Source organism: Brienomyrus brachyistius, chromosome 13 (genome assembly GCF_023856365.1).
Source record: "Brienomyrus brachyistius isolate T26 chromosome 13, BBRACH_0.4, whole genome shotgun sequence".
NCBI lineage: Eukaryota > Metazoa > Chordata > Actinopteri > Osteoglossiformes > Mormyridae > Brienomyrus > Brienomyrus brachyistius.
In genome coordinates, this window is record NC_064545.1 from 21,660,846 (window position 1) to 21,683,929 (window position 23,084).

A 23,084-nucleotide genomic window follows, 5' to 3' on the forward strand; every position below is an offset into this window, starting at 1 on the left:
ATTTTCTTTTCGTAAGTGAAAGCTCCCCCTAGGGGAATACTGCGTTAATGGCATTGTTTTCGAGAAGAAACGGCGCCCGCATGTGTAAATTTCGATTTTGTGTATGGGTAACTAATTGATCAATGGCGACTTAAACCTAGTTTGTTTTCCGCGGGGTAACCAGATACCATATAAGCAGCGTAATTTTTTCTTGCTGAAGAGGATCAGACTCGAAGGTTTATTAAGTCATTGCTAATTTTGTTATTTGAAATGCGTACAAAACTCAGTGGCTGATACTGTGGAGCAGGATAATACAAGTTCAGTAATATATAAAAGTTTAACAATCAATAAATGATTCTCTGCAGAAAAAGGAATCCCATTCAAGAAATTATTCGTTTTATTTTTAGCGTGCTAGGCAACTGTATACTTCCTCAATCACTTTGAAATTAGAAACAAACATATACACAAATTTTAATACACATCCGGTTCAACAAGGTTCTGCAAAAATAGTCTTTCATAATTAAAAAAACATCTGTGCATATTTTTTGTCAGCATTTCACACATAAAAGCAGGACAAAAGGAATTAAGGCAACAGTTTTAGATATGAAAACAAATCTAAACACAGATAGCATAGAGTACAAGGGAAAATCATTGTTTCAGCTCTGAAATATACTTTTAAACGTTTTGGTATAACAATCCGGAGAAGCCCGATATAAGTACGTTTTGCTTCCTAAACATTTTAAAACAAGCGAAATAAGCAGTTGTTCATGGAACAATACAACTTTACGACCAAGATGTATGGGTGCATTAGAAACCCTGTATAAAGCAGCAGATATCCAATTCAAGTGTGGTGTTATATTCCAGTCGGCGAATCATTCTTCAAATTAGACCTATTGACAAAATAAGTGAAATGAAAACAGAGGAAGTTTAATTTTGATGTTAGAGGAGAAACTCCAGGGAGAGTCAGGATTTCACAAGGTTGTAGTAGGAAATGTACCTTAGACCTGCACTTGGTTTATTTCCATCTACTTTTCAATCAGTTTTCCAAATGAGCAAAAAAACTGATAAATTAAACAAGCACCTTTATCCTTTCCCTGATGCTCTGAATGTATATTTCATTTCGAATGCACAATCAGAATTTTATTACTCAAAGCAAATGTTGCACTAAAAGTTAATAAATTTTCCCCCTGGGTCTGACACAACAGCACCTAAATGGAAAGTTTACTAAACTGCAAGAAATACTGCTCTATTCAAAGAGCTACTTGTGATGTTTGTGTGCTACTTGTTCAAAGTGCCCCACTTAGGTTACTATTGCGCCCGCCCGCCCAAAAATATCACAGATGAGACCCAAGGTTAAAGTGCTAAAGCTCAGAGAAAGAGGTTGTTATGTGACATAAATGCTCTCAGTTTTATTTTGTAAACTGCAACTTGCCTTAGGCATAGCAGCGGTAGATTTTACTGCAGCTCTTCCACATTGTAAGTATACAAAGGTATCCCTGTAGCATCCATACATTCTTTACTTCTCTAAATGACATGGGGGGGGGTGGGCAGAGGACAAGTTGCAGCCTCACCATGAGGAAGACAGAGTTGTAAGTGTAATACAGTAGATTCAAACAAACTATATTTTCATGTCTGGGTCTAGGTATACGTGTGTTTTTATGCAACATTATTCCTTAATGTTTTACGCTTTGCCTCTAACCTGCAGGGCAATATTAAACACTTAATTACCCACATAAACATTCTGTCAGTACAAGACATAATATGCATTCTATGAATAAGCATGCCACACCCCGCTAAAGCTCCCTAGTTTAGTAAAGTGAAAGATGCATTTTCTGAATGTAAGTCATTGTAGCATTAACACTGGCTGTCAAGTCTGAAATATACTGTAAGTACAGAGCTGCCAGGTTATACCGAGTCGACAGAGAATTCCTTAATGGCGTAAGCCCAAATGTATATTTTTTATAACGTGAGAAGTCAGAAACACAAGCCTATAATTTCCTGAGGCAGTATCTGTAAGAAGAGTATTTCTTAAAACCTGCATTAAGTGGAATAAAATTTATATTAGTGACTTTGGCTTTGTCCCTTCAGATTTTTTGCTCTGTGGAGAGGAGTACATGGCCAGGAGTTATGATGCAGAGAGCTCAATGTTAGAGGAATGCCCAGACTATGGGAAACGTCACATCCGTCTCTGGGAGGGATCCAAACCTACAGAGGTGTACGCTCCCACCAAACTCCTCAATCCTGACAGGATCTTGGCAGGACTGAAGGTGGCCCCGGCAAGGCGAGCCAAGAATGTGATGGTGACACTCCATCACTCGTGGACATCCCAGATCTCTGACAGGAGGGGTGGAAGCTTCTTGTCCTGGAGACGCAGGGCAAAGACCTGCTCTGAATGGACGCTGCTGAGGGTCCGCAGGCTCACTAGCTTCATCAGCATGCGTGGGAACATCAGGTGGTCCTGCAAGACATGGACAGATTGACTTTTGCTGGATTCTTCTACTACAGCAGCAGCAATGGCGGCACCTGGCAGACTGGTAAAGGAAGCACTTTGTATACAGAAGTCCTTGAGCCAGGTGTTTGCACACAAACCTTCCATTTTACACTGAGGCATGACAGTTGATTTAAACACTGTAGGATCCACTTGAGAACACCGAGTGACAAAGACAATTCATACTAAAGAACAATAAGATTTAGAACTAGTGATTATCACATGCAGGTTTTCAGTAGCAGTTCCAGTACTTACCATAGGTCTCTTTAATCTGATGTAAGAGTGAAGAGCTTCCACATATGGCTGCTGGAGTCTTTCCACTAAAGCATGGTCATGCACATTAGGACGATCTGTAAGACACATCAAGAGGTGGCACAATAATTAAGAACATGGACTTGTGTCCTGAAGGTTGCCTCAGCATAGATGTGATGATCTTTGCTTAAAGAGAATCCTCCAGTACAATACCCTGCTATGAATGACAAAAAAGCTGAGATATTTATGTATTCAAACATGAATTACCAAAACCTGCAGATGACCAGATGTTCTCACATTTCTTACTCACAAACACAGGTATACATGTATATCTTTCAGCAGTTCCAATAAGCATACAGTCTCCTGCCATCTGTACAGTGATGGGAAGAAACGGGTAAAAGTTTTCCAACCTGCTGAGAAGATGTTGATGGCGATAAGCAAGGCGTATTCGGCCTCGTCCAGATGCAGCTCATTCATGCCCTTAGAAAACTCAAAGATGGGGTTGATGAACTCCAGCTGAAGCCCTTAAAATATGAAAATACATTCAGAAGTCCAATTTTCTGGGAAATAAAAAGAAATTGAAGCTGAGGAAATAATACGAGTTAATGTACTAAAGACTGATCCTAACTGACAAGAAACGTTTTCATAATGGATGCAAACCTGCTTTTGCAAAATCCTCCTTATTATAACTGAAATCCTTCAGAAAGGTGATGCTTTCAATATCAGGATTGTACCTTCGTGAGGTTTCCAACAGCATGATCTGAAGAGAGTATTTTAATATATGTGTGAGTAACAGGAGAGAAGAAAAAATAAAGGACCTGGGCATTGAACAGAGGCTTAGCAGAAGAACAGTAAATGGTAGGACTCCCATTAAAAAATGTTACAAGTAAAATGCCACCGTCTGCAGTCTGATAGGTGCGGTTCAGAAACCGACTTGCCATATGCTTCTTCAGAGAAGAAGAGTGTTGGGCTTCACCTCGATGGTGGACGTCTTGAGCAAGGCGATCTGGTCCTCTCGTGTCAGCTCCAGGAATCCCGGTAGCTGCTTGGCGAAGTCCACGATCTCCTGCACGGACATGATGGCCAGCTCGGTGAAGTGGGCGAATCGCTGCTGCCGCACCTCCCGGTTCTGGGGGTCCTGGCTCAGGGGCCAAGGCTGGGGCCAGACAAAGTGAAACCAAACTGATTCACAGCTGCGAGGGATGTAGACCCAGGATGGGCGCAAGTATGAATTGCCCAGTGCCATTAGAATGAACGTACGGTGACTTTGGGCTGGTCTATGAAGGACCTCTTGTTGCACTGTTTCTGCATGGTCACAAGCTTCTCAATCATCTCCTGCTGCTGCGGCGGTAGCTGGGCTGACTCGGCCCCCGGCGTGGGGCTGGCCAGAACGACAGAGCTACGGGCTGATTCTTCCTCGTGCTGCTTCTTCATCTTCTTCAGCCTGATCTGCTCCTCTGAGAGGACACCTGAGTCATGGGAACAGAGCGTGTTTAAGCACAGCATGATGTGCTCAGTGAACCCACCTTCTGTGCTTTCACTCCTGCCAAATGGTTGTATAATGCCTTTACTTATGGTTTAAATGAGTAACACATATATTCCTAATGCGGTATGGTGGCTCAGTGGGTAGCGCAGCTACCTCCCGCCCTCAGGATTGCTGATTTGAATCTCGCCTCTGTTCTGTTTTTGAAGAGCTTGCATGTTCTCTCTGAGTCATCTGAATTCCCTCACAGTCCAAAGGTGTGCTACGCCGACTCTAAATTGCCCATAGTTTTAATATGCCCTTGAAATTCGCTGGCATCCCATCTACAGTGTAATGCCTGTCAGGGGTCACCTGACCAGGATAAGCACTTGGAAGATGGCTGGAAACAAATATAAATAATATGCAAATAGTATTGCTACATATCTGCTCACATAGGCAGAGCAGTGTAACATCCCAGAACAGCAATGAAAAAATGCTTTATTTGCATTTCGGAGTATGAATACAGCTAGATTGGAATGCTTCTTTTTGCATATCCCACCTTGCTGTCCCACATATATACATTTGAGAGCAAAACTTGATGTCAGGGCACAGGGTGAGCCAGTGATCTGGCACCCCTGGAGCATTCTGGGGGGTAAAGGACTCAAGGGCACGACTGAGATGTGACGACTTTGCCGAGCCGGGGTTTCAAACCGACAACATTCTGATCACAGCGGGCTGATCTACCGAGGCAGAAACCGCCTTCTATGCCTACTGACACAAGATCGTCGGCTGGAAGACGGAGCAGGCCTTCAGCCAACAGGGGGCGCACTCACACTGCTCCAGCATGCCCGCCTCCCGGCACTTGCGCAGCCGGCACTGCTGACACTTGCGCCGCATGTACATGTCCATCTCGCATTTGCCGCTGTTCTTGCAGGTGTACTGGGCGCCCTTGATGACGCTGCGGCGGAAGAAGCCCTTGCAGCCCTCGCAGCTCAGCACGTTGTAGTGGAAGCCCGAGGCCTTGTCCCCACACACGCTGCACACCTCATTGCCCAGCATCTTGGGGGCCGGACCCTTCTTCCTCTTCACTGGCTGATTCTCTGCAGGAGGGACGTGCTCCAGTGACACACTCCTGCTCTGTATACACGCAACATGTGACTACACTACCTAGTTTATATATGACTGCTGACAAAGAACGGGCTGCTTGTCTCTGAGGGCATACCGAGTCAGCTCGCTTCTCTCTGCACATTCCTGTCTTCTATTTAATACCATGGAGTATTTAAGCTTAATGTACAATTTAGCAAAATTAGGGGAGCCCAATTATGGAGGAGAAAAGATCAAGAAAACACTATGAACTCATAATAAAAGTTCTTTTGTCAAATATTTACTACAATCTTAAATTATAAACCATAGCAAATGTGCCCAGTGCCTTGGAAAACCATTCTATGCTATAATTCTCATTTGCAGTCAAAGGAGTCACATTTCGTTACAACAAACTGTATGAACTAACAAAGTAAGTCATGATAAAATTTGCAGCACTGCAGTTTCAGATAACATTTAAGCAGTCTGTGCCTCGCCTGAGTCAAACGTCCGCCAGTTACCTGTGATGTCTGTTTTGAGGTCACTGGAGTCCATGGACATGGAACAGTGCAGCCCTGGTCCCATGGGCTCCCCCTGCAGGCCAACAAGGTGGAGGGGTTGCAGAGACCCATCATGGCTGCTCTGAGTCAACATTGCACTGGGGGGCAATTTCAAACTTGAGACCAGCTCTGGCACCACCCCAAACAATTTAATTTCACCTGCAGCGGAGGACAGAAAAAAAAAAAAAAAAAAAGGTAAATGGCATGGCAGTTCCGAGAAGGAACACAATCTGGATCTGTTCGTCATACACGCTTGTCATCCTATACAGGTGTTTTCCTTTTCATTAGGAATTCAGGCTTCATTTCTCATTTGGATTTATGCCAATATTATTTGTGAATGAGCACATAGAAAAGGAGATGCTACAAGGCATTTTAGGATTTCTGCCACTAGCTAGAAACCACAACTGACAAACCCCAGCTGGACAAACACAAATTGCATTTTTTTATTATAAGCAAAGATGATGCAAAAAAAAAAAAAAAAAGTTAAAGTGCATTTATTTTGCTCATATTTTACACAAATGCATTGCGAGGGGATTGTGGAAAACATTAGTGACCTATGCTCAGGAAAAATGTGACCCTTTCAGAAAGAGCCATTTGTGTAAGTGCTTAAATGGATTTCTGTACAACTGCTCTCAAAAATGGTTCAATCGCGAAGGGAAAAACAGGTCTCAAAATAAAACATCATTTACCCACAGCTATATTGCAGATACATTTTAAACGGCCGTTATATTCTAGACACAATCCTTTCAAAGAATGATTTAGGTGAGATGAGGAAACCCCCGGAAAATTGGAGAGCGGAGGTTCACCCAAGCAGATTAACAGCATAAATAAACTTAGGGGATGCAGCTATGATTACCTGCACTGTTAACATGCATGACATATTATAAATCAATAACGTCACTGTCACATTCCTCTCAGTAAGTGGGTCCAAGCCACCCTCATGGTCGAAGTTCTGCCTGCACAAGGATCACATTCCACACAGGACTAGTGGCCTACAAGTCGACGGAACGGACATGATGACATAAGCCCACAGCTCTAGCAGCAGACTGTACAAGGTTGTATTGACCTGGTAGCATCTTTTTCTGCTGCAAACGGGACGGCCTACAGCACCTGCTCTTGGAGAAGCGAGGGTCTATGCACAGCATGGCGATTTCATCAGTAAACCTCTGACTCCTCCGCCTCCCTTCCCAATGAGTTATGAAACACATGTTTACTCATTCAGGAACCCTAACGACATGTTCCGAATGTTCTGCCAGTGACCTCTGGACCTGACCCAAGAACTTACTGCTGATGACCACAGGTCAAAAAAAAATGAACAAGAGGGGAAGTAGGGATATGACCAATCTAGTGGCCCAAGCTGCTGGGCACTCGCTCACTACGATTTTCTCAAGCAACAAGCATGTTATGTAGGCCTAGGTCTGGGCGGTACGTAGAATTTTTATGGTATATTGATATTTTCAGAAAGAGATATAGGATAATGGAATACCTTCTATATCAATATACTTTTATTGTGCATTAAAAAAGGGCTCTCTCTATTTTTTTAATCGATAACAATAGTATTCCTTCCTGGTTGTAAAGAACACGAGATCCTCGGTCATGACATTGCACCGACTCCCAGCTAAAATCAAATTAGTTAGCATCTCGGGGGAATCTGTTGGAGGTTCGTTTTGATTTAAAACACTGACAAAAGCCTCACAGGTTAAATATATCGTAATTTGCAATATTTGCTTTATTTTGTTAAAGAGTAATAACTTAAAATGAGGGTCTTTCCAGTTAAGCACACTGCTGGTCGTCAAGCTTCTGTTTTAAAGCCATTTGGCAGACGTTTTACATTTAGATTTTTTTTCATAAACATTCACCTTCCGTTTCAAGAGAACAATGTCGAGGCTGCTTAACTGAACTTCTGCAACACAGATATAGGCCTAGGCATATCTTAAAAAATATTTTGAGACTCCTGTTTGCAATAGTGAAAATGTCTATGCTGAATAGCTATAGTTGTATACGCTGTTTTTGCACTTCGTTTTGACCACACTGTTTTAATAATAATTGTGTGTGTGTGTGTGTGTGTGTGTGGTGAGTGTATTTCTTAGTGGTCAATATTCTGCCCTTACATACAAAGATATGGGTTTTGGTGCATACCAACTAGCCCAATGTTGGCCACACTCCTCTCATCTGGGGGAGTGTTTTAAAATGATTCAGTATCACAGCATGACAAATAAACAAACTTCAGATAAATCGGAAGATTTATTGGCTGGTCAGTTGTGCCTGTACAGTCTATTATTGGGATAACATGTTTCAAGATACTTTCAAAATTGCTTGGAAAGGATCTACTAATATAAAGCAGACTTTGAATTGTAATCATGTTGATATTAATGAAAATGTTTTATCTAAACAACATAACAATACGAAAGGCCTTTTAGATCAGATCTAAAAGTCCGATCTACAGCAGCCCACTTATCACAGACCTATTTTTCCATTTCAGCCTGTAGGTGGTGCTGTAGAGTGAGAGCACTGATTCAGCAGGCAGGCCTGCAGATGACAATCGACCTGGCATTTCTTACAAGCGGGAAGAATGAAGGAAAGGCCAAGGTATTGGCTTACAGTGACAGGGAGTTAAATTTGTGTTTAAAAGAATCACATATAAAATGTCTTAAACTCAACCTCAGGCTTATGGTATTTTCTCTGTGCAAACAGGTCAAGTTGTCGTCAGTTAAATCTCTGCAATGTAAAAATTCTGCAGGAATGATTCACAGTCACATCATACCGCTGAATAACTTCTTCTGACAAAACAAGTCTGGGTGACATTTTCGTGAAAAGGTCTTTTGTTCACGCACACATAGACAGATTATCAATTTCTACTACAGCCCCCAATTCACCATGAAACAAGGCTTCTTCTGTTGATTCATTTATTTTTTATTCTGGCAATGTATTGGAATGCGGGTTTTGTGAGCAAGTCTAATGAGGCTTGTGTTAGGCGAAAGACCAGAGAGAAGAACACAGCTACAAACAAAGAACTTCAACAGGCAAAGCTGCGACCACCCATACTGGTCAAGCATATATGAATGTCTGGGGCACTTCTCATGCTACATAAATCAGCAATAAAATCTAATATTATCATTTTACACCAGATTATTTCAGAGAGTTCAATTTGTAACAGTCCAAAGACTGAATGGCTACTCATAAAATATTTTGCCTCAGCAAAAAAATAAAATAAAGTTCCTGCTTTTGTGTAACAGTAGTTATGTTTTAATAACGACATCATGGTAATCAGCCAGCTAGAAATACCGGAATGTTTCAAAGCAACCTATCGTTAGCCACTGCTGAGTCAATGCCAATACTGGGCAACAGGAACAGTGGTTCATCTTCTGCTGTATTTCACACAGAAAAAGTGACCTAATTTAGGAAACTCTCTACCACATATAACCTCCTGCGCATATAAAAAAACTAAGGCAAAGGTCATTACAACACAACTAAAAGGGAACCAGAGTTTAATTCGGCCAAAACTCTGGTCATGCCAGTACTACTCGCACCTCACTTTCGGATAAAAAGAAGCGGACTGACAACAAAAAAAGAGACCATGCTGTTGTCGTAAGTAGCTTCAATAGACGCTAATGGATCTAACAAGTACTGGCCAAAGAGTTGCATTGGACAGGTTACTGCCTGGAAACTAAAATACACAGCACATCAAAACACATCCTCAAGCTCCCCATCCACCCCCATGGGGAAGGCACCGGCTTCCCAAAGCAGAGTGTTTGGTATTCATGGCTGCTAGTGACACGGAGCAACGCATGCGACCTCCATTTCCAGTGTAGCCCTTTGAGAAGGCGGCCTCCCGGGCAGCGCAAGCTGGCTGAATAAAGCAGCCGTTCATACGGGGCTGGAGGAAAATTCCTGACTCACTGAGACTTCACCAAGCCATGAGTCAGGCTGCACACAGAGTGGCATTTGCAGCGCACGATGACTTTTCTTCAGGCTGGGGAGACCCACACTGCCAGCAAAAGGATACGATGGCTACAGCAAAGCCCTGAGCTTATCCAAGTCCAAAAACCCTGTGCTCTTTCTTTGGTGCATTTATTTCGCGATAATTATTTTGCCTTTAGTCATCATTATTCGACTTGTTATTATTTAAAACTCACTAATTAGGTCAGGGTTATGCAAGGTGCTTTAGTCCACAGCGATGTCGATTACTTTTGAGAAAGCTGGGTCGTATAATCACTCTGCCGACCCACAGGTTCAAACCGGTGGTCATCCAATCACAGACATAGCTTTTAACCTGCTGTGCCACTCACCCCCATCATATGATGAAGGTACACCAATCAGACAGTAGATGGGCATAAAACATGGGGCAAACAGATGCCACAGATTTAAAAAAAAAAAAAAAAAAAAACAAGCTACATCAATCATAATCAGACCAAGGATACATACTTTCAACTTACTAAGCAACATCTGATCTGCTTTATATTTAAGGATGTAGAGGGGAAACAGAATGACGCAGCGGCTATTTAGATAGTGTTTATCTCTGCAGGTCTACCGACCCGGCCAACGTTTGAACAAAAATGGACATGAATGGAAGTGAAACATTTACCATGGCCATCAGGGATAGTAGTCGCAGACAGTGTGGACATGTTTTTCACAGCAGCTTGTCATAACAGAATCAACCTTCACCCTGGAAAACATACATTTTCACACATGGGAAGAAATTAGCATCAGTATAACCTTGTATTATGTATATAAAGCCTTATGTATGTACATGTATTTAAACCCTTGTGTCAAGGGTGTTTCGCATTTTAAGCTGCACCATGAAACCCCTGTGGCAGAGTTAACACGTCACTTCATCGACCAGGATCGTCGGCCGAAATTTTCATATTTACCGAGGCCGATAATAGGCGATACTGATGTTGTGCCAATATCATGGTGCCTCCCTGGTCACAACTGTACATCACACTTACTAGAAAGAACATTTCAATGTATGCTATGCTGTACAACTTCCCCAGAGACACAAAATACTAAAGACATCCCTAACATAATACTTCCTCTTACTTTTTGGATGGCATTGCGAGGGGAATTTGGACGCACTGCCTCGAAGAAGAAAAAAAAAACCCTGCCCTATTCCCAAGAGTACTGAAAGTGATGAACAATGCGTTTCGCAGGACGCAAAGACCTCCACTTTTAGCAAGGTTGCACGGACTTCCTTCTTCTTTTTCACCTTGTGCTTGCTGACAAGTGGAAATTACATGGGAAATTACAACCCCACCCTAGGGCACCATGAAGTGAAGGACTAATTATAGCACAATGCAGTATGTGGCCAGAGGGACATGCTGCATGTTCAGTATTTAGTGTCTTCACAAAAGCATGAGAACTCTAGAGCCAATTGACCGTGCAGTATTCCATTCTGATCAATGTAGAATGTGGGTTCAATAGCAGCTATGTAGGCATATGCACGAAGTACAAGTAAGCGAAGCAGTTTAATACCAAACTAAAAGAATGACAGACACCCTGAGGATACCAAAAAGTCACAGCCTAGGAATCACAATCAGGACTAGAAATTAACAACCAATTTACCTTACAAATACTAAGTATATTTCAGGGATTCCACTCGGTAAGGAAATGCTCTCACAAGCTTGCTGGGAAAACAAAGTTCTTAGTGATGGACTGAAATAATGTCATAGACTGTCCACTCCCATGACCAGACAGAGCATATTCACGCACATAGCAAGACTGCTACATATTCAGGGGCAATTACATGTTATACATATGTAGCACAGCAGTATAATTTCAAGGACTCTTGTTGGCAAAGTTTAGTTTTAAAAGGAATATTTTGAATGGCGCACACACACCTTAAATAACCGATACATAAGAGATACATAAACTCCTTAAATTATTATAATATTCATAAGCCTGACATCTTTTGAGGGTTAGGCTTTGCTAGGATAATCCAGAAAGAGACTTCTCATACTACAATAATGCAGCCGCTGAAAAAACTAAGAGACCACAACATAATTTTTTGTTTCACTCATTTCTCAATAGGTATGCGTCTGTGAATAATATACAATGTTCTGCAAATTGGTCCTTCACTGTTTCTCATTAATGAAGGGCTTCTTCCTTGCTTTGTGGGACCCCAGTCCTGCTTCCAGGAGCCTGAAATAAACTGTCCCAGCAGTGCACTGCACACCTGAACTTAATGTTTCCCATTCCTACTGAAGGTCACTTGATGTCATCTTACGATTCATGAGAAACTGTCGCATAAGTTAGCGGTCATCTCTGGCATTAGAATATGGCTTCCGCCTTTTACCTGGCTGGTTTCTGGTCATTCCCAGTGTCTCCTGCTTCACTTTATTTTTGTGTCCTACTGTCTTAGAAATTTTCAACCTGAAAGCATCCTGCTGCTCAGAAGACCACAATTTATGATTTAAAAATGCAGATTTTGTTTAAAAATATATAGTGGTCTCAATTTTTTCCACGCCTGTATATGCCGGGGTAAAGCACTTTCAATATTATACTAGATATTAGTTTCAATTCCTTAAAATAAATTTACCAAAAACTGTTTGGTCAACAAAGCTGGAAGCAAAGCAAAGTGTAATGTGGTTCACAAAGAAAGTTTTCAATTTCTTATTTATAGGTTGAGAGAGGGAGGCAGGGGGCGTGAAAAGGCCTTGATTATAAATGACAAATACACTCCACTGTTGTTCGGATCTGAGCCTTCGGTCCATCTGGGCACAGAACCACTCAGTTCAACAAACAACCCTGAAGGAAACCATTTATCTCTGCTCCGTGATTTAATGAGAGCTTAAAAATGAGCTGAAGGGCAGATCTCCAGAAGCAGAACTTTACAGCACCACCTTTCATCGTTTCCTTATCTAATCGTTAGTAACAGACATCTGACTGCAAAAATAATAAAAAAATAGAAAAGGGTTACACAGACAGGATTGCCACAAACAAAATTTCACCATTATTGATGATTCTACCGCTTCCCCTCCTTTTAAGATACTTGTACTCGCTACTCCTGAAAATCATTGCACCACTTCCGAAGAAGTTTGTGCCCCAAACCATGAGCCTTGGAAAGGGATTCACTCTGTCAAAGCACAGGTGGTTACCCCTGGTGTCAGGCCAAGCTGTGGTGACATTAGTTTTTATTATCAGTCCAGCAGTTGTAACAGTTGTTTATTTTTTTACTCAACTGCCTGAATTCTGATGGGCCAGGAAGGTGGCAGAAGGCTTGGCTTTGTTTAAACATCCAGATGCTTGCTGCCTGAGCTTGAGTGAAAGTCCAAAGGTCCTGTGTGATTGACCGTATGAGTTTCACATGGATTGAGTGAATAGTACTGAGGAAAAATGTTATTACCATCAGCCATTAAAACTAGGAAAGTCCTGCTAAGCATAGGATCTATTGAAGGGTATTACAGAAGACCTTCAACTCTGCCGCTACTAAAGACATTGCACTGTTAGCAGTTATGTTAGCCTTACGTTGCACTATTATAAGTGTAAAATTAGCAGGAGCAACAACATAAACTGCTTTCTAGGGGTGGGAATTCACAGAGTCCTCCTGAATCAATTATATCTTGATATCTGTTTGCCAATGCGATATGTATCAAGGTTATTTAATAGTTTTTGACGAATAGCATTTCAGGTCTATATTTCAACTAAAGACAAGGTCTGTATGGTACTAATGGCATAGGAGAAGACCTGATGTGGAGGGGAACACAACAATTTAAATGACTTTTTTTGGAATGACAAATTCATCACCCGAGTCTACATACAACCACAGCAAGGAAAACACAACACATTAGTCTCCCAGTGGTATTTAAGGTGTTTTTGCCAGGAAATTCAGACAAAATGAATGAATGGAGACCTGGGGGTGTTCATCACCACACATATACAATCATACTCTGTAGTGAAGTGAAAGTGATTAATCGCTGACACACCACAGCACACAACAATGAAATGTGTCCTCTGTGGCATAGCAGGGGAAAGCAAATTCAGCACCCAGGAAGCAGTGCTTGGGGACAGTACTGTACTCAAGGTACCTCAGTGGTACCTTGCAGGTTAGAGATTCACACCAACAATCTTCAACACATTTGAAGCACATTTCAGCACATTTCCCTATCCATTAGACCACCACTGCAGGAGAGAAGACAGGGTTTAGTTCTTCATGATTGTTATGAAGTAATCTTGTAAATTTTTAAATTTATCTTACTTTTACTTGGTATGCAAATGAGTTTGCGGTTATCAAACTGTGGGTTTTCGGAATGACACATCTGAATGTTAGTAGTATTATCACGATAACCATAATCACATCTAGGTGTCTATTTACTTTACTGAATCGAAATTTGCCCAAATTGAGATTGTGCTGTAAAAGTCTCTTAGAGATTAGAGATGCGGCAATCCGATATTCTCTCTAAACAAAGTGCACACAATTGTGCGAGACAACGCAAGTAAAATGAAAAAGCAACAGAGGATTTGGGAGTCACTAGATTGGGCTTCTTTGAACAATCGCTACTGCTTGTGAAACACGAGGGGTGTTAAAGCGACGCTTTTGTCAGTGAGAGGAAAAAATGTGGGGCATTTTTAAGCATCAGAAAGCTTGCATATCGGAATTGCTTCAGAACTGAAAAAGTGTGAATAGGCCCATCCTTACTGCACATGCTTCCTCATTCATGATAGCACTATGCCAGACTTGTGTCAGTCCCTTAAAACGTGTTTACAACTCGATAAATATATTTGGCATTAACAAATGTGACCAACATAGTTACAGTAACCTATTTTTACATTAATATTAAAAAGATAGTTTAACTCTCGTGCACCTTAAAAATCGCCACATCGAAGAATTGCGATTTGTAACAGAATGCATTTTTCCTTCACCCTAGAAGCAATTTCTATTTCATGACCAATAAACCTAAGGTAATATGTCATTTGCCTCACTTCTACGTCGCTTTGGACAAAAGCCTCAACTAATGAAAAACTATGTAAAATAAATGGGAATCTAGCACTGCCGATTAGGTTAATAGCATGGAAATGTGCTTTTAATGATTTCTGGAATTTTTTGAGTTATTGTTTAATTTAGTTCCCTTTTATTGCGATGTATTTATAACTACAGCTGAAGTATCCAATACGTAACCATGCATATTAATTAGAAATAACAGCTTATACAAACATTGTACTCTTCCTTATGACTTTTTAAAAATCAAGTATACATAAAGAATTCTAAAACATCTACCAGATTTGACCTCACACACTATCAGCTTAGCTAAAAAGATTTTGATTTAAGTGAACAAGAAGCACACAATGATGCCCTAGTGCTGAAATGTGTCACTCATGGCGGATTATTAATGAAAAAAAGAGACGGGTAAAGCCATCCAAGTTCAGACCTGAAAGCTATTAGCAATTAAATTTAGGTGAGCAGAAATGACAAAGAAAAATATCAAAAACTTCCAAGTATAAATAAGTTTAAATTTTGCTGATTCACACTTTGAGAACATTTCCATGTATCAACAATTAGTTAATAGTTTGTCATAGGTGTATATGGAGCCAATATCTACAACTCTTGTTTCTAGTCAAGTTGGGACACTGTAAAATATAAATAAAAACAGAATGCAATGAGTTACAAGACATACAAGCCAAAATTTGATTAATGCAAATAGAACAAGGACAACATATCAAATATTGAAACAGAAATTTTATTGTTTTATGACAAACATATGCTCAATTTCAGTTTAATGCCAGCTTTCAAATAACACCTTTCAAAAAGGTTGAGACAGGAGCATGTTTACCACTGTGTTGCATCACCTCTTCTCTTACCAACACTCTGTAAACTGACTGAGGAGACCAGTTGCTGGAGCTTCGAAAGTGAAATGCTGCCTGATATAGGATTTCAATGGCTCAACAGTTTGGGGTCTCCTCTCTTGTATTTTTCGTTTCATGATATACCAGATGTTTTCAGTGAGTGACAGGTGTGGACTGCAGGCAGGCCAGTCTAGCACACAACCTCTTCTGCTATGGAGCCATGCTGTTATAATACCTGCAGAATGTGCTTTATATTGACTTGATATAAAAATGACGTAGCCTGGATATCAGCATATGTTGCCCCCAAACCTGTATATATCATTCAGCATTAATGCTGCCTTCCCAGATGTGCAAGCTAGCCAAGGACCCATGGACAGTAATGCAGCCCCATACCATCACAGATGCTGGCTTTGAAACTGTCGTCTGATAACAAGCTGGGATGCTCTCTCTCCTCTTTAGCCCAGAGGACACAGCGTCCATGATTTCCAAAAAGAATTTCAAATTTTGATTCATCAGACCACAGGACAGTTTTCCAGTTTGCCTCAGTCCATCTTAAATGAGCTTGTGCCCAGAGAAATTGGCGGCGTTTCTCGATCATGTTTAGATATGGATTCTTCTTTGCCTTTGTGGATGCGACAATGAACTGCGTCCACAAGCAATGGTTTTTTAAAGTGTTCCTGAGCCCAGGCAGTGAGTTTTACTATAGAATTGTGTGTGTTTTTAATGCAGGACCCAAAGATCACACTTTCCAATACTGGTTTTTCGCCTTGGCATTTGCGTACAGAGATTTCTCGATTCTCTGACTTTTTAAATATTGTGTACTGTAGATGATAAAATTCCCAAATTCTTTGCAATATTACACTAGGGAACATTATTCTGAAATTGCTGGACTTTTTAGCCGCCACTATTTTCACAGAGTGGTGAACCTCTCCTCATCTTCACTCCAGAGATTCTGCCTCATCTGTTGCCAATTAACCTAAGTAGTTGTGAGATATTCAATGGGGTGTTTTGTTTTATCATCACACAACTTCTCCAGTTTTTTGTTGCCCCATCCCAACTTTTACTAAACATAATAAAAGTATCAAATTCAAACTGATACCAAATTGAGCATGTATTTGTCAAAAAACAATAAAAATTCTCAGTTTCAACATTTGATGCTGTCTTTGTTCGATTTTCAGTTAAATATGAGTTTATATGATTTGCTAATCATTGAGATCTGCTTTTATTTACATTTTACACCACAAACCAACATTTCTGGAAAGGGGGTTATAGGTTTTTGTCCCGCAATTTCACTTTGATTTCAGTTTGATTTATAAGATATGCTTGCGCCATAAAATTGTAATGTCCTGTACTCATTCTTTAATCTATTAATTATATAAACACAATATTACAGTAAAAAGAAAAGTTAAACAACAAATGGTAAAGTGACTGCACATAGAAATGCTATAGGTTCCACCACATAAAATAATATCAAAACTCATGGAAATTGGACAACTACTGCACACAAATTTTTTCCTAATACATATCGGATTGAATTACAGAAGAATGGCATGATTCTAAAGGGCAGCTCACCGCACAATTGGTGTAAATTGCTTAACTGAACCTTTTTTTTTTGGCACGTTAACATCAAGAGCTGTCAAGTCAAGCAGCATAAAACGTATTGGCTACATACCTTTGCAATTCCTCCTGAACTGCCTTTCAGTGTTACAAGAAGTATCAAGAATGAAGGATTTTGTAGTCTATTAAGGCACAAAAAAAAATGTAGATGGATCATGGGAAATTGTCATTTGTAAGCTCCGCCCATCTTTATAAAAAAAAAACCGTGCTGCTTGCATTGCTGTTTTCAACTTCAACTTTCTGAGAGTAAACCGTGCTCCAACGAAAACCATGTTAAACAGAGCAAATAATTTAAAAAGATGGCGAAAAGGTGGCTTGTGGAAAGATGGGGTTGGGTAGGTGAATTACTCTGCATTCTAAGGCTTGCTAAGGTTTTTGATTGCCTGACACTTGGCAATATAATTAGGCATTGGCTCCGACTTATCACACATGGTTCATTCTTAATCAGGGAATGAGACGTGTACTATAATTACACAATTTGTTTAATTAGCATATTATACAGTAATGAACCTGAGGAAAAAAACATAAGTGCAGCTTGTTTCTTCGTTATTACCAAAGCGATGTTATGTTTTTGTTACATTTAAAAGAACAGCAATTTTAATATAAATGCCAACGCATAAAACACAGAATACGACGGAATGTATAAAAAAGAGGAATTAAATATAACTGGCAACAGTACAATCTCTCAGTAGAAACATCAGCAAACTTACACTTTTGCTCAGCATGGGAAACAGATATTGGAAGCTGAATTAAGCTGCTTATGACAAACATGCAGATATTCACTGTACCTCTGAAGAGATTCTTCACACTGTATAAAAGCGCAAAACACCTCGCCACACATTTCACAAATGCTCAGCTTGTATTTTTCGCTAATTCACTGAGATACGTGCATAAACACATTACAAGTGCGCAGTTAATAAACCCAATGTTCTCATCAGCTTCATCCATATACCCTCTTGTCTTATGCAAAGTCATGGGGGACTACAGTCTATTCCGGAAGCTATGGAAGCAGAGTATAACTCAAGATGGGGCGCCTACCCATCCTGACAACTCATCAGTCATAATTACCATTCACTGAAGTGATGAGTAAAAACATGACATATGTTCAAACTAAGGAGTAAAAATTATCAAATGATCTGACTAGGATAAAGAATCTGGGTCATGGTGGTCCTGAAGCCTAACCCAGGCAGCATAGGGAATAAGGACGGGGCACACCGTGAACAATCACGATCATCTACCGGTCACAAATTAGCCTAGTTACATATCTTTGGAGTGCAGCAGGAAAGCAGCATACTCTAAGGAAACCTGCGCAACACAGGGAGAACATAGAAAAGCGACAGACAAGAAGCAAATGTGGGAATCGAACCCCCAACCCTGGAGGTGTGTGGCAACAGTGCTACCCAGTTATAGACGATTATCCCCAAAACTATCTCTTGGGCAACATCCGAAACAAGTTACAATACCCATTGCAGCAATAAGGATACATGTGTTTAAAGATGGATTGAAAACATGTATTAATATTAACCATTAAATCACAGTTTGTAACTAACATTATCCACCACTGAAATGGATGAAGTGAAAGACTGATTAAGTATTAATAATTCTTTTAAAACATTAACTAAATGTGGCATTTATTAAGCATACCTGCATTAACACGATGACAGTGGTTTTACTCTGTGCTTTGCAGAGAGCGGCATTATCCCTGCGGGATTCTTGACAATCCTGCCAGGTTTTCCACCACAGGTTGGAAAGCTAGACATGAAAGGACAAATTTAGATCAAATCTGAGCAAAGACATGGTTAATGTCTGGTTAGGTCGCCTGTAACAAAGGTGCTGTTTAATCTGGCAGATAACAGGATCCATGGTAAACAAGAACAAGAGCGGGCTAATAGAACGGAGTTGGGTGACATTAAGCAGCATGGCATTCCCTTGGGGCTAAACGGTTAACCTTTTGCTGAAGTGAAAACAAAGGCATGCAAGTTGCATCACCGCTGTGCTCGAACCATTTCGAGAATGACCCGATTAACTCGCAGCTAGTACGTAGCTAGTTAACCAGACTAGCACGTTGTTTACTGGCAATTCACCAGACCTTAATGTGTATGTTATAACCATATCACTTCTTTAGTTAGCTAGCTAACTAGTTATTTTCAAATTACCCCAGTTATGCATTTTAAGAACATTTTCAAAACCAAGGTGCTTAAAATAGAAAGGTTTTGTAAACACCCGTGTTTTAAGTCAGACGAGTTATACTGTACTTGCTAACCAGCTGCTCTGCAGTACATGACCTCCTGCTACCGACTGCTATTGTGTCAATACGAAATGTTTCGGCTGGTAGACATTTTACTTTCGAAAGTCGTAACAAATGAAACATTGAAAGAGTCAGATACTGTTAGCAGCAAAGAAAATGGAGTATCTCTCACTGTCGAAACCGGATTAGCTAGCAGGCTAACCGATAGCTACCTGTACTTGATGAGTCCTCAATGAGCTGAACCTCGCGTCCGTCACTTATTCCAAAGCTAGGCAGGAGGATATCGCTGCTTTTACGAGGACAGTAATAACCAAAAAGTTGTCAATTTGTCGGAGACTGGTTTATCGTGAAATTATATTCGTTTTGCAGCTACCATTCCTAAAAAGCAGTGATGTCATATTAAAAAACCGAGCGTAGCAACCGTCGAGTCACATGCTTCGCCTCGAGCTGCGCGCAGCCCCGCCCGCTGCGCAGCTCCCCGTGTCGAGGGGCGGGGCCTTTTAGTTGTGCGGCGATCGGCGAATATCTCTACACTGTAATATTATATACAGTATTATATGTGCTCATTTCTAAGCACTAAGCAATCACTTCCCCCCTTTTTTTTTACCGAATTTGGGGCTGTTAATGAACGCTGTACTCGAATTCATAAAAGGCAACATTTAGATTACAAGTATGTCCTTAATTTTACTAAATACATGCTTAGGTAATTTATGCGTTTATAAAAATTGATCATTTATAATCTCAACTTCAAGAAAATGTTGTTTACATTATATTACATTTTATTATACAGGACTTGTACTACAACTGAATATATGTACTTACCTTCAACTAAAACTAGACTGCTTTTAATACCATTAATGTTTAAAAACAACAGTTTTAGAAATAGCACATATTATGCAGTTTGGCAGAACTAAATAAACCTAAAATTACAATTTCTTAAGCAACATTTTTTTCTTTCATTACCATATGGTAATTTCACACGTGTATTCTTTGATTTTGTAAGTTGTTTTGTGCAGGAAACATGGTATAATTACTTCTGTTTTATTGCATGCAGATACCTACATGGTCGGTTGTTAGTTTGTTGACCATTTGTATTTATATTTGTCAGCTGATTTGAGACTAAATATATAGTTTTCCGGTAACTTTATTCTACAATTTATGACATAATTTGCGATGATGTGTTAATGTATAGGTTAATATTTTTAATAATTAAAAAAATCTAAATAAAATTGTTTCCAAATTTAACAAAACATGCAGCGAAAGATCCGTATCCATTAAGAAAGGACACCACCATGTGGCTGTAATTTGTAACTTTTTTTAGCGCTGATATATTGGTATTTACATATAATTCGATAAACTGAAACTGAAATCTAGAATTTCCGTTGCTTGTTGCACACTGCCTAGTTACTGTGCTTTGTAACTGACAATGGGGCTTTTTGTCAGCATGGATCTGTCTATTTAGCTTTCACAGGCCCACAGATTGTAACAATTTTTAAGCCATCCCATTCTCTGTTATAACCACATAACACAGCATGACACCCTGTTAAGAAGTTTTCCATTGGTGGTTAATTTGGGCTTTCTTGCCTTCTAATTGGGTTATCAGGGATAGGAGAAACGTGGTTATAGAGAAATGAGGGGAAGTTTTTATCTAATCATGCAAGATTGATGCTTTAGAGTTGTTTGGGCAGTAAATTTGTTTACGTTTTGCAGTGTGTTACAAATTAACAAAAGAAGTCCCGTGGAACACTGACAGATCAATATAAGCAAATCTTAAAGAAAAATGGAAAGGAGGACTGCCATTTTGGAAAATATTTACAGCTCAAAGAATTCCCAGCACGGTATCCACAGAAATACTACATTGCATTACTTAAAATGGCTTTCTGAAGCGGTAAAGGCCATCAATACCGAAAACACCGATGTGTCCTTGTAGTATATCAATCACTTAAAAACATACAAGAGGGGATCGTTTGTCAAGCCCTTCCAATTTTGTAAAAAAGCCGTTATGTTTTACCTTGAAATGTACTTGTTTGAATGAGATTGCCTTGTTCACTAGCAGGCTAATTAATTTTAATTGTTTTCAATCCTGGAAGAGACCTTGACACTGCTGGCTGTGTGTATTCATGGTTTAGCCAAGAACCACACATCCAGAGGGTTACTCAGTTCCTCGAAGCTCCCTGGAAGAATGGGCTCTTCACAGTTATAGGGACTTTAACAGATTGGTTACATGGAAAATTGATCCTTGTTCTTGATATATACATGACCATAATAATTATGTGATCTTACTACTCGGTAGTAGTAATGATAATGACAGCCTTTTTTATTTTTCTCATTTGAAACAGACTGTTCTGTCTGACAAACCACTTAATATCCAATCCGAGTTCCACCAGCTCTGTATTCTACTGTGTGCTTTTAAATTATATGAGCTATATAAATAATAATGGACTTTTTATGGGGAGGGGACGTTCTCTGATCTTTATACAAATACATTTTATATGGTGTCAAAAACAACACCGAGAACCTATGCCATAGAGCAATAATGATTCCTGTTCTCCAGCAGAGGGCGAACTTTCCCTGGAATGGAACAAGGCTGACAGTGATTGGAGGTTACATTTTTCAAGAGTTTAAGTAAGCGGTACCAGTCGTTTCACTGTTAGGTTATCATCCAAGGGTTTTAAACGCCTAGAAATCTACATCTGTTCTCTATTTCCCAAGCATCTTCTTATTGCAATTATTATTGCTGTTATTCTTGCAGCTCAGAATCACGATGTAAAAACTCTTACACTCTATACTCCGAATGACCTTCTACACCAGGGGTGGCCAATCTTATCCGCAAAGGGCTGGTGTGTATGCAGGTTTTTGGGATAACCACTGGGTCAATCGTTCAAACCCAGGTGTGACAACTCTTCAGACAACTTAGTCTAGTAATTAGTAATTTAATTAGGGGGTTGCATGAAAATCCATATACACAGTTTGGTCACCACTGATCTACACCATAACACCATAGACAACGACCAGAAATGTTGCTTCACCCTGTGAGATACAGCCATTGACAACACTACTTGGTTATGATTTACATCAGTGGTCATCACCTGGCAGACTCCCACAACCAGACCTCTGCCTGCTCATTCATGATCATACCAATTGGCATGGAGTGATCATGTCTCAGTCTCTCACCTCATATCCAGGTTTCTTGTGACTTATCCTTGGACCACGCTTCTTCTCTTTCTGCTCACCTACTTTGGTTTTCCTACCACTGATGCAGCTCGGAAAACAATTACTCATAAACAAGTGTTCCTTTCTTTTCTTCCCTGTGATTTTCATGCTGACTCTTGGGAATTCTGCATGAATGCCGTGTTACAACCTGAAAATGAACCTCTCCCACACTGATATACATTGGAGCCAGTCACTCACCTCACCTGGATTTTCCATTTTAACTGCATCTGTATCCAAGAACTTAGATGTTGCCCCTGACAACGGCATTACCTCACCACAGTGTAACCTTAGTTACCTGGACATGTAGGTCTTTTCTTTATGATACTGAAAGAATCTGCTTATTCATCTCAGCCCAGAATTGTGCCTGGGCCCTGTAGTCACCATTCCTCTATACCAATGCAAATT

General features: G+C 40.2%; 1 protein-coding gene across 1 annotated transcript; it reads right to left on the bottom strand.

The window, feature by feature from the left end:
- Positions 1-353: 353 nt before the first annotated feature.
- Positions 354-19,920, bottom strand: LOC125705949 (oxysterols receptor LXR-alpha-like). The gene is made up of 11 exons (XM_048972337.1): positions 19,679-19,920; positions 18,863-18,970; positions 10,407-10,487; positions 5,783-5,980; positions 5,015-5,281; positions 3,980-4,188; positions 3,696-3,875; positions 3,380-3,479; positions 3,130-3,243; positions 2,723-2,817; positions 354-2,437 (listed from the first exon to the last, which is right to left on the bottom strand). The coding sequence occupies exons 3-11, from the start codon at positions 10,444-10,446 to the stop codon at positions 2,291-2,293; spliced, it is 1,350 nt and encodes a 449-aa protein (XP_048828294.1). The 5' UTR covers positions 10,447-10,487; positions 18,863-18,970; positions 19,679-19,920; the 3' UTR covers positions 354-2,290.
- Positions 19,921-23,084: the final 3,164 nt, after the last annotated feature.